Source organism: Drosophila grimshawi, unplaced genomic scaffold, assembly GCF_018153295.1.
Source record: "Drosophila grimshawi isolate 15287-2541.00 unplaced genomic scaffold, ASM1815329v1 contig_311, whole genome shotgun sequence".
Taxonomy (NCBI): domain Eukaryota; kingdom Metazoa; phylum Arthropoda; class Insecta; order Diptera; family Drosophilidae; genus Drosophila; species Drosophila grimshawi.
In genome coordinates, this window is record NW_025063098.1 from 2,689,169 (window position 1) to 2,702,169 (window position 13,001).

Consider the following 13,001-nt stretch of genomic DNA (forward strand, 5'->3'; position numbering starts at 1 on the left):
CAGCAGCATTTATTGTTGTTGTGGCCCGTGTGCGTGTCACGTTGCCAAACATAATGTAAAACCAACACGGGAAGACAAAGAGCCGTTGGAATGGGTATAGCTTTCGGACAGCGAATGAGCAATTTTTAATTAAAAATTCTATTAGTGCTGCTTTTTAATTAAAAAGCAATGCCAATGGCAGCAATAATGGGAATAACAAAGAACGTCAGAGGTTAGTTAATAATATTAAAGCCCCTGACATTTTGACTTTAAGCGCGCCCCAAGTAAGACAACAAACAAAACAATTGACTTGCCGTTTTCTCTTCCACTTGACTCGACAATTGGCCAGCATTTTCAGCTCAAATTGCTAACGTTATCGTCATCGATATAGCCGCATTGTGATTGCGATTGCATTGGCAATGGCGATTGCATTTTGACGTTTTGTGCACTTCGCTTCCTCCCTGCCAATTGAACAGCCAAATTGGCCATCAATGAGATGCGTTCCTATCAATGCCAAAAATTTGTAACCGAATGCGCCTTTCCCGCATACCCTTTTAATGTACTTCCAATTGCGGCAGCAACTGCATTTGTTAACTTTTATGGCCTGGCGCAACAAAACTGAATATGTGCTGCAATCGTGGCACAGACAATTGAATTTGCCTAAGGCTGTTTCTGATGGCGATTCAACTGACTTGCCGGAAGGAAGAAGGAATCTATAAGCTTTTAATTCAACTATTCTGGAGTTTTTTAATATGTTATTTATGCTTTATCTATGTATTCCCAAGGTTACTTTAGCTCAATTAAATCTACTACAAATAACAATTATTCTTTCCCAAAACTCAGGAAACTTGATCCAACTACTTTAGCAGTTTTTAATCAACGATTCCCATAAGACAAATCCACGCTTTATATACATACATTAACACACCTACTTTATTTGGCAAATTAAAGAAGTTCCCATAAAAGAAGATCTGAGTTTCGAATTTCTCTCAATTTCCGCAGATCGTAATACATGCTTTCATTCTATCTCTGACTGTAAGCTGTATTATTCACTTGTACTTGCCTCTTAGCCAAAATGGTTGTCATTGTGCGATAACAAAATCGGCAACAACAAAAATCCGTGTCAAGAAATGCATCGCTTAGCATGCATGTTAAGCCCAAACGCAGTTGTTAAGCTGGCTAGAGCTTTGTCTGGCTGTTTAGCTAACCCAGTTTAAAGTTTAGCACCACATTCATTTTTGGGGTTAAAATGGAGTGGACTGTGGTTCTGTGTACTGACTGGCTGGGTTCACATTTCAGTTGTCAAACGAGAAACGTTGCTAGTCAAACGGCATTCAAATGAGTTCCGTTCACAAACAGTCACCCAGCGCTGATTGCACCCATACATACACATGCAGACACACACACACACACACACACACTCAGTCACTTTAAGACTCACACACAAGCATAAATCATTTAACTCAATTGAATATGAAAAATCCCTTCCGTTCTGTTGTCATATATGCTGTTTCCGGTTTCCGCTGCCGAAGCTCAAGCGCCGTCGCTCTCATTGTCGTCCTTTGAGCTGATTTTTCTTTTATTTTCTTATGTGGGATTTGCTCAAAGGCAGACAACAGCCAACAGCTCATTAATTTTTCGCCATGCTTTGGAATTTATGTTTATCTCTATCTCTCTCCCACAGAGATAATGTGTATATCTGTCTCTGTCTGTGTCTCTTTTGCATGTGTGGATATTTGTGAATGCCTTTTCCTAGGATTTTTTCGCTGCAGACACACACACACACACAATATTTGTCAAAATTGTCGTACACAGAACAGTGGCCGAAAAACTCATTAAAATGCCACTGAAATGTTCAAATTTTAATTAAAATTCATAAATAATAACATTTATTTTTCGGGCTGTCAGCACTAGACAAGATGCAATAAAAATGCAGGCAGGAGCTGTAACCGAAGCTCTCAAGAGGAAATCACATACTCTGCCCTTAAGCAAAATTCTATATATGTATGTATGTGTGTGTATTTGTGTGTGTGTGTGTGTGTGTGTGGGTGCGGCAGCCTGCAACAAATTAGGCATTTGTTTTTGTTGTCTTTACGCTGCCAGCTTTTACAACTGTAATAATATTTACGCTCAGTTGCGGAAACATTGAAATAATATAAACAACAGAGTTTAATGATAATAAATATGTACATATGCATATATTAGGGCATAATTTTACGATGCTCACACACACACCCACACACACACACACACACAGACATTTATAAAATAGAAAAGTATGTGAAATTAAACTAACGTCAAAGTTTGCTGTAGCTCAGGCAACTGTAAATTTATTAAGCATATTCTTAGTTGACAGTTGCAGAAGCCATGGCTTGGCCCAAAAAAATATGCTATGACTTTCACTATGTGCCTTATGCAGCATACAATTTTCAGACATTTTCTATGCGTTTGCGAACATTTATTATTACTTAAAATGCAGTCTGTATGCTGCTTGAGGTTACATACACACAGTCTACAACACACACACACACACACACACACAAGCTCTAACATATATGTGTAGGTGTTGATGCGCAGTGTTGGCAGCTGTTGCCGCCCTTGTGACAACACTTTGTCAAACACAATATGCTACGACAGAATACTATTTACAATATACATGTATATGCATTTTCATTCCAAAATTCATAAATTTGTCGAAAATGTGCATAAATACTTTGGCCATTTTTGACATAAACGAGCATAGCTATTAAATAACTCAGTTTCCACATTTCCCTTATTCAATAATTTCACTCTTAAGTATTTTTAACTTTCATTGGCTGATCAATAATAAATTGAACACTTTAAAAGTAACTATCTATTAAGGCAAAAACCAATTTCAATTCTAATAGAAAGCTAAGAAAAATCATTTCAAATATCGAGATATATCAAGTATACAGTTTAGTTCCGGATTGAGTTTTAAAAATGAATTTCTTGTGAAATACGTCACTTAATGATTCCTTTTCTGTGTACAGTTTTGCTTGAGGGAAAACTAAGTAAATTATATTTAGTTATTAATTAAAAAACAAGAAGTGACATTTCTAAACTAAAGTGCTAATTGAACTGGTTTTGGATTTTTAAAATTAATAAACATTTGTTGTGCTTGTAGTCCAGAGCTATAATAAATTACTTCCATCCATGACCATATAAATGAAACAGTTTTTTTTTTTTTATTTGTTCTCAAAGTTTTCCGTAGTTCTATAGTGACAATTCACTTTTGTCGCACATTTTTCGTTTATTTACCCGGCTCAAATTAGGGAAAACTTTGAGCGTTTATTTTTTTTTACTTAAGTGTTTTTTGTGATTTTCTTCTTGCTTCCTTAATTAAAATGGCAAGAACTCCCTGTAGTGACTTGACTTGAGTCGGGTACCGAAAAGAAGAGGTCGTTGAAGATTGGGGTTTAAAATAAGTGCGCGTTCTGACTGATAAATAAGCTACAATTTGCGTTGACATTTTGAAGCGTACTGAGCGCTGGTGGAAAGTGATTTTAATTTTTAATGAGTTCAAGACGCCCAGGGCTGATTAAGTGAGCTTATTTTTCCAGCTAACAATTCCCAAGGTAAATAGACACAACCAAGCTAAGTTGTGCTTGTGTGTGCCTGTGTGTTTTTGTCAGTGTCAGTGCAAACAAATCAATCGTCTCGAACGTTGTTGTTCATTTGACCGTAATATAGTTGGAGGATTTCATTAGCACAACATTTGACACAATACAAACAAATACAAACAAATACACCCACAAACACTGACGAAAAGAATCAACAATGGGCCCACAGGCGTGGCCACTTATCAAGTTCTACATGCCCGGACACATGGCATACATTAAAGCCATGTTAACATAGTTTCCTTTTGGCCCTTCTAGCAATCACAGACTCAGAGAAATATGAGCCCGAATAGGCAACCACAGAATGCTTCATTTGTTTTTACTGCCAAGCTGGGAAAACTTCTTGGACAGCCGATACTTCCCTCTTCTCTCTTATCACATAAACTTGCTACTTGTTCTCTCAGTGTGTATGTGTGTGTGTGTGTGTGTGTGTCCGTTTATTGACATGAAATTATATTAATGAAAGACTTATTGACAGCTGCGATCGATCAGGCGGCCTGACAAGCACAATCCACCTACGCCACAAGGCGATGACAGCTTTGCTGAGTTTATATTTGTTTATTTTTTTAATGCATTAACTTCATGTTACTGTTACAAAACACATTTTACAATTAACTGTGCTATGCAACTTCAAATTAATAGTATAATTAACTAAAGCAAAGATGACACGAAGTCATTTTAATTACCATCATTCAAAATAAAAGTAATAATATTTTTGAAAAATAATTGTTTCCTGCAGGAAATGGACTTTGGTACCATCATGTGTTGGGCGGACAACAATGTGGGTCAACAAAAGGAGCCGTGTGTATTCCACTTAATAGCTGCGGGCAAACCGGAAGCGCCCACCAATTGTACCGTGGTCAATCAAACGTCCGATTCATTGGAGGTATATTGCCTTGAAGGTGAGTAACCTCAAAAGTAACCAAAATGTCTAGCCAATTTGACAGCTTTTATAATTGCTGATGAGCCAATCAATGCTCGAAAACAAAAAAAAAATAAAAATAAATAAAATGGGATGTACTACATATGTTTACATATGTATGATATGTGTATATAAAAAAATATCGTTAGCCACAACTCAAGCAATATGCTGCATGGCTAGTTAAGTGGCCACACAAGAGCTTGAGCTTGAGGTGGGGCCTGGGTTGGTAGCAAGTGGAAATCCTGGTACATGTGTACATGAATATGTTGTTGTGTTTCCTGCAGCGCTTTTCAGACTCATTTAAAATACATGAGCAACTTAAGTGCACTTTGGCAGCAGGCGAATGGGAATGTGTGTGTATTCAACTTCCTTCGAGATAGTACAGCCGAATAATAAAAGTGCAATGAAAGCATACAACTAGAAAAGCAACACGCTGAGAGATGGTCATAGTCCATATACAAAACGCTTTAGTTCGAGAGCAGATTGCAGTATGCTAGTATAGAGATGCTGAAAAAGAAAAAATCTTGGAAAATTTTGCTGAAATTTCAAAGGCCAAAACTCTTGGCTGAATTTTATCCCAAATAATAAATATGGCGCTGCTCTAAAGTGATGAAGTAGTAGTCACACAGAAGAAGTGCCGGCGGACAGACACAGTGAGCGCCAAAAGTTAAGCACAAATTTGTACATACAAATTGTTTTGGGTTGTTATGCAACTTGCTGGGAGTAAAAGTAAAAGTAAAAGCTAAAGGAGAAAACTTTAAATACAAATTCAATTCGCATATTTTATGCGCTACGGAAATGCAAAAGATAGCGCAAAGCGCAAAATAAGCAGCACAAATTTTTGCAGCGCTCGTCCCGAGTTCAAAGTTCAGTTTCACAGAGTTGTATATTAGCAGAGAGAATACAGGATGGAGAACAAGGACAGGCGGGAGGACATCAGTCGAGAAATGTCCTCACAAATTGCGACTGTAAGAGCGGAGTTTATGATGCATTTATGCAGCCCTCGAAACGTTCTCGAGTGCAAAGCAAAGTGAATTCCTGAAGTAGCAACAGCAACAACAACAGGAGCAGAGTAGAAACAGAAACAGAAACAGAAACAGAAGCAGGAACAGCAGCATAACGAGGCGGCCGCTGCAAGTGCAACAAAAAGCGCATAATAACTGCATACTTAATAGCGCATTCTTCGCTGCTGTTTTCCTTATCCTTGTCGATGCCATTCCATGGTCTTGCCGTGCTAAATGTCGCTTGAAGAGCAAATCTATAAAGTATTATAGCCATATATGTGGAATTTCGTATAGGAGCTAAACAAACAAGAAGCGGTAAAAGCGATCTGGCAATCTTGTTTCCACTGCCCCGATAGTATTTAGAGCAAATAGCCGAGTCAGTAGCAGTAATATCAGTAAGTATCAATATCGGATTGGCATCGAAACTTTCGGATGCAGCCAGCGTAATTAAGCATAAGTTAAACTTCATTATCAATAAGCACAAACATACCAATTTATATCGCTAAGACATCCATTATATTGCAATAAATAAAATATATAACATAGTATTTACATATATGAACTGAGTTGTTGATTTGCCAATTTCAAGTATATTAAAGTAAGCAAAATATTATTTATTCAAATATGTATACTGTGTATACTTCTTTAAATGTACAACCACATCGTTGTGAATTCCTACTTGCTTTAGATTTGATCACAATTCTCATGAAATTTCTCAAGTTCTGCCGTTTAATAAATTTAAAAATGTATAAATATTTTACAATATTTTGAATTGCTCTCAACTTGCTTTTTGTACGTCACATAATTTTCAGTGAATCATTAAAAAGTTTCTGTGAAAACACTTTAAAGTTCACGGGAAAGTGATATTAAGAAACCTTTCTTAATTTTCAACTTAGTGTTGTGTGCGGATAACGTAGTAAGAGCGAATGCTTTAAGCTCTCCGCTTTAAGCATTTTATGTACAACGGTTCGCCAACATTTACACCCCGCATCCCTGCTAATTTAGTGGCTGCACATTATTATCATAGTCATCAGCATCATTAAAACTTTAACGCAACTTGGTAAGCAGCAGGAACAACAGCAACATCAAGAAAACGCGATACTTTTTATATTGCACTTTACATTAAAGCAAATGTCGTGCCACCCACCCGCAGGAAAAACGCGGTGGTCCCGAAGTATCTGTGCTGGTTTCCTTTTTTTATAATAACTCAACTTAAACTGCGGTTGCTGCACGTTTCGACTTTAATAAGCCAGCACGCAACGTGGCCAACTTGCCGCAATGGTAACAAGGACGCTGGCGATGAAGAGAACTTGCTTCGAATTCAATTCAATGTGTGCTGCTGCTGCTCACAACGGCGGACAACTTGAGGGCGGCTGCCTCTTGGCCAATCATTGCTCTCTTCTTTTTCATTTACTCTCTCTCCCATTCCCTTTCCCATTCCCCGTCCCCTTCCCCCTCTCCTCCTCTCCCCTTCTCTGTCTCACTCACTTGCTCTCTCTTTTCTCTGGCGAAACAAAAGCTTCGCGGAAGGCAGGCAACTAACCAAACTCATCAAGCGTCGGTTTAATATAATAAAATTTCAGTTTATAACATTTTGTTGCCACTGCCGCTGCCGCTGCCGTTGCTTTATTATTTTTACTCCAGTTGCGCAATTTCCATTGTAGCCTGGTCTAAGTAAATAAAATTAACCCATTACAATGAAGTTTTTGTTGTAACGGGCTGGCATGTTGCTTGCTTGGCCCAATGCTGCGGCAAATTTCATTAGCTAAACGTTTTAAAGTGCGCACAAAATGCTTTGGCTATATAGCCTGGCAACAACGACCGACCCCTGGCCACAAACAATGATGTGCCACACACAAAGGCCTTTGAAGCAAAGGCGAAGCACATTCTTTTGACTCTATTTCTGTGCAGCCAGCCTTTGTGCTCTCGACCTCCTCCACCAGCCATAACTATAAGAACAGTAGCCGGTCAAAATAAGTACAACAATGCCCAGCTAAATTCATAGCAACATATAAAACATTTTACACAACAATTTCTCCTTCGGGTAAAATCCACTTCTACCGACCCCCGCCCGAACAACAAACCCAAGCTCAAGCAGTAGTTGGGGGAGCAACCTTTTCAAGCGCCGCCTTTATTACAAAATATTTAAACATTTTTCGCAAGTGTTTTAAGCCGACTTTTGTGTCTAGAACGAAATACCATTTGAGAAGTAACAACAACAAGAACTTTAGCTGCTTATTTTTCGGCAAAGGGTGCCACATTTGCAAATTGGGTGTTGGATGGAGAGCGCACAATCTTCACTTCAAGTGGTCGGCCAGTTCTTTTGTGGTGTTATTAAATGGCATTTAAAATGTATCTTTAGATTACTTCAAGTATTTTTGTTAACTACACTTGCGACAACCTTGAGAGAGGGCGGCGGGCCCCGAAGTGGTACTTGGACAGACCAAACAAAATATTTACATTGATAATACCCAGAATAAAGGGAGTGTATTTAAGTCTTAATCATTTAATTGCGGTGCTTGGTTGTGACTGCAATTGAAAGGGATGTGACGAATTGGTGATTAAACTACTAAGCAAATCATTTTCTCATTTGATTACCTACAAGAGAATTTCCTGAAAGCAAGCAGTGAATAAATTAATTAATTATAGATTTGTTAGTGAAATTTAAAAAATGAGATGCCAAATCTGAAATCGGACTTTATATTGGTAGAAAAGTTGACTCATTTTTCACCTACATTCCATTTGCAGGATTTGACGGAGGCATGCGTCAATGGTTCCTTATGGAAATCTTTGATCAGCACAGTGGTCTGCTGCAGGCCAACATAAGCGCCAAATTTGCAGTATTCAGTGTTACTGGCCTAGATGCGGGTCGTCTATTCCGGATCTATATCTACTCGGTGAACGGACGGGGACGCAGTGAAGCGGTGGCCGTCGATGGCTACACTTTGAAGGCCGCCGAGAAGCAAACTGGTAAGTAAATGATGGAGCTATGGACTGAGGTGGGTGATTGTGGAATGGCGAATGGGAAAATATTGCGCGGAGCATTTGAAAGAGACTTATGAATTTTTAATGCATTTTTATGTAGCGCGTGTATTTGCCATTTATGAATTTTTTATGTTAATGTTTTTGAGAATCTGTACAATTGCATAACTTTGCATGAGATTTCTTAAAGTATATAAAATTACAAACAATAGACTTTAGCATTTTAAAGTCGGGCAGAAGGTTTCATTCAGCTTTTATTATTGTCATGCCGTCTCACAATTTAATTAAGCTAAACTGCTCAATGAATTGTAAATTTCCCAGCGCAACACAAAAACTTTTGCCTTGCAGTTGCCCTGCCAGCAACAAAAAATTATGCAAGCGCCAAAGTAGCGCAAAGGAAAGAAACAAATTATATAAAATGATTAACATTAATGAATTGTCTTTAGAAGGTTTTCGCCTGGCACGAAACGAGAAACGCCGAGCAAAAGCAAATTGTAATACTAATTAGCTGAGGCAAAATGCCGTAAAGCAAAGTTTAGAAGAGGTTTTTTCCAATGGATAGCGGTGCGGGGTTTTATGTACTTGACAGAGACAGACACATATTTTTTGGGTAAACAACTTGAGTCGTTTTAATTTTTCATAAAGTCACAATACAAAAAAATTGCAAAAGAAAATAAGAAAATATGATGAAAACGTTACAAGAAGGCTAAAACATAAATGGAATGGAGAAGATTAAATACCCTTACAGTATTACAACCCAATTAATCACTTAGAGTTTACTTTTCATCATTAATAATATATATATATATATAATATAATATATATATACAACAAAAAATTATTTAAATAACATAATATATTTTCAACCTTAAATTACATTTATATTTAAAAAATTCAAATTGGTACATAGAATATGTTCTAAAATGTTTTTAAACAAAGAAATTTTCGAAATAAAATAAGCAAGTAATAAATAAAAAGAATTTCAATTGGTTTATCAATTCAGACAAATCTAAAAAAAATAGAGAGCTTCGAACTGAAAAGCTGCTTTAGGAAATCATTATACTCATAATGTGTTTAGTGTAATGAAAAAATATTAGTATTCAGCCGTTTTATTAATGGGCAACTGTTTTGGGCAACTGCTTAGCGGCCCTTTGTCTAATTGGGCATTAAAATGACTCCAAATTAAACATGATTTTCACGTGCTTTTTCTTGCTTACACATTCTCTCTTTCTCTCTCTTTTTTTTTCTTCTTGATTTACATTTTCTATATTTATTTCTTTGCAGTTGCATTGACGTCGTACAAGGGTAGCGCCCAGGGGGCGAACAGCTTTGAGCTGACACCCATTCTGTCCATTGGCATCTTTGTGGGCATTCTGGTGGCCCTGGTCTGCATTGGGATTGGGACCATTGCAGCGTTGAAGTTGCGCTCGCACAAGCATCAGCATCAGCAGCAGCAGAAGTTCGCACATTCGAATGCGAAATTCTCACGTCCAGGCAATTTGCAAATTAAGGATAAAATCTCATTGCCATTGAGCCACTCCGAGGAGATGTACGACGAGAAGAATCCCGATGTCGTCCCCTACAATGAGGGTAAGTGCAATTGCATTCCATTCTCCACCATAGCTCCTTTTTGCCTCAAGATGTATGCGCCAGGATGATCCCAGTGTGTGAGTGTGTGTAATTTATGTACGTTAGCGAAAGGGCTTTAGGACAAATAGGCTGCCAGTCAGCCAACACAAACAAACCTACATACACATGCCTAAAGAGTCTGTTGGGGGCGGGTCTTGTGGATGGTAAGAGGCGAGTCTGCATTTTTATGCCAGTGTTGAAATATTTAAATGACAGCTAATTGCTGGCAGGCAGACAAGCAGGCAAAAACTGTTGTTTTTGTTTGCTCATATGTCTGCAGCTGAGTACCACCTACCCTGCCACATCTCCCTGCCCAGTGCCTTGCGGCATGCAGCACTTTAAGTTTGCAGAGATTTTAGTCAGTGCACACGTTTCGGCTTGATTAATGGCAATCAAGAAATCAGCAGCCGCTCACACAGCTCAACAAATTAATCAATTTTCTTAACGTACAGCAATTTCACGGCAAATGCGGTAAAGGGCGAAAAGAAAATTGAACGTTACGCCCCAAAAACCATCAACAGATTTACCGAACAAGAAAGAGTAGTTAACTTGGCTATGCCGAGTTTTGAATACTCTTGCAGACAACAAGCAGTTGAAGCAGTTTATTTATCCAGTGGTGATTATATATATAGTCCAAAGTTGATATCTTTTCAACATTTGTAGATTTGTCTAGCTTTTTGGGGAATTAAAAAAGTCGTGAATGTAGAAAGTCTGAATGGTTGAATGCCAGGTATATGTTCAAGGATATCAGACTGATGGAGCCAAAGTATCGTTAAGATAATTCCAAAGAAGAGTCTGGTTAATTGTACCGCCATTGCTGATCAAGCATTTTAATCATATGTTCACTTAATGGGGTTGTGAGAATATATAGCAGCCTCTGCAAGGGTAGAAAATGGGCAGCATCAAACCGTTGGGCAGCGAAAAACTTTTCCTTTGCCCCACTTAACAACACCAACAACATGCTAAAAACTTTTCACTAAGCCAACTTTCTTTCTCTCTCTCTCTCTCTCTCTCCCTATCTATCTATCTTTATCTCTCTCTTTCTTTGTCTCGCTCTGGCTTCAATGTAGTTGATGGCGAATATAAACAAAAATCAGCAACTCAAACGCCTTCGGGACATCTTTCGACAACCAGCGAGGCAGAAATCAGTTGCAAACCTGGCGCCACAGCTGGCGTCGGCATCAGCGCCGGCTGCTCGGCTGACAGCGGCGCTTACCAGAGCAGCAAGGTAAGTTATCGTTTGCTAAAGGCCAAACTGTTAACCTAAAAATGATTGTCCAAGTATAATCTACAATCAGCCAAATATTGAAATGATTACTATAAAATACAAATTACAGAAATTAGAATTGCTAAAATAAATGAAGTGAATTTCTTAGCGTTAGCATTTCAGCGTATTATATTAAATTAAAATTAAAAAAAATTAGTGTTAAAGCTATTTACAAATCCATTATACTGGTGCAACTAAAGCTTTCCAGTTTGCGAGAGATCCCTGTATTTTGTTTATTCGTAAATAAAAAATGTACATTATGCACAAAATATATTTATCCCTGCAGGACGATGAACTGCATTATGCGGAACTTTCGCTAAACAGCGCCGCGTGCAGCAGCTCAAAGAAGAGCCAACCCAGCCAGAGCACAGCTCAGCAACAGCAGCAGCAGTCGCAGTCTCAGCAGCAGCAGCAGCAGCTAGTTATGGGTGGCACATTGCCACACGGCTCGAGTATGAGGAAGCTCTTGCCGAGCATTCCGGCAACGGCGACGCTGCAGCGCCACAAGCCGAATGCGGGCGGTCTGCAGCATCCGCATCAGCATGCACCGCCGCCCACATACGATTATTTTGAGGAGCCCACGATATACGCGCAGATAGATGCATATAAGACACGAACTGGAGCTGCCGCCGCCGCCGCTGCTGCTGCCGCCATGCAGGTGGACACTGCGGCCGGTGCGGCTTTTGGTCCATGTGTCTCATCGCCGGGGTCACAGGGCACACCATCAACTGTGTCGCCGGGCACAGTGCAAATGTATACGCTACCTCCACATCCGGGTGGCTATCATACCCTGCCGCATAATCACCAGCAGCAGCAACAGCAGCCGCATAACTCGGCATCCATGATGCAAATGATGCATCAACAGTTGCAACATCATCCAGCTGGCAACATTCCCATGCCGCCCTCCTACCAGCAGCATCAGCAGCAGCAGCAACAACAACAGCAACAGCTGGCACATGGCCAAATGCTCGTCTCGAGCAACAGCAGCGGTCTGGCCTCGACGGCAGCCGTAGCCAGTCCCAGCAGCTCCCTGTCAGGACTCTCCGGCGTGGGCAAGTCCTATTCGCGCGAAATAGTCACAGTACGCACGCCTCTTATGTACTCGCAGCAGGAGAGCTGCGTCTAAGTTGCAGTCCTTTTTAAATTGAGAGCTCGTCGAGGTTTGTGTCTAGGCTAAGCGCGTTGCCAAAACGAATTGAAAGCTTAAATTAACCTGAAAAAAACAAGAACTACAAAAATTTAACAAAAATTAAAAAAATAAAGTAATACATCTATATATTAAAGGGCAATTTGCCATTTGCCAGTTTCCCATTTACCAATAAAGTATGCATATAAATCCGTGTAATTATAAATGTCAGTGCATAAAAATATTTGTGGACAAACCATAAATTTGATAAAAGCAACAAATTGTGAAACAATATCGATTAACGCAAAATAACAGATAAGAGCAGAGATCCTAATGCACAGATTTCTCACTTTATTTAACAACAACGTATTAAAATGCATTCCGAAATCCGAAAGTCAAAATATTGCTATGAAAATATAATAGCTTTTTGGCTATCTAAGCAATATGCCAGAAA

At 39.1% G+C, this 13,001-nt stretch overlaps 1 protein-coding gene across 1 annotated transcript in view; it reads left to right on the forward strand.

Annotated features, from left to right (window-relative positions):
- Window positions 1-12,672, forward strand: part of LOC6563737 — a 60,411-nt gene extending 47,739 nt beyond the window's left edge. Inside the window, exons 12-16 of the mRNA XM_001990546.3 lie at window positions 4,357-4,519; window positions 8,292-8,513; window positions 9,810-10,115; window positions 11,225-11,382; window positions 11,708-12,672. Coding sequence (XP_001990582.2) covers window positions 4,357-4,519; window positions 8,292-8,513; window positions 9,810-10,115; window positions 11,225-11,382; window positions 11,708-12,547 — 1,689 coding nt within the window. The 3' untranslated portion in view covers window positions 12,548-12,672. The remainder of the gene's footprint in view (window positions 1-4,356; window positions 4,520-8,291; window positions 8,514-9,809; window positions 10,116-11,224; window positions 11,383-11,707) is intronic.
- The last annotated feature ends 329 nt before the right edge of the window (window positions 12,673-13,001 follow it).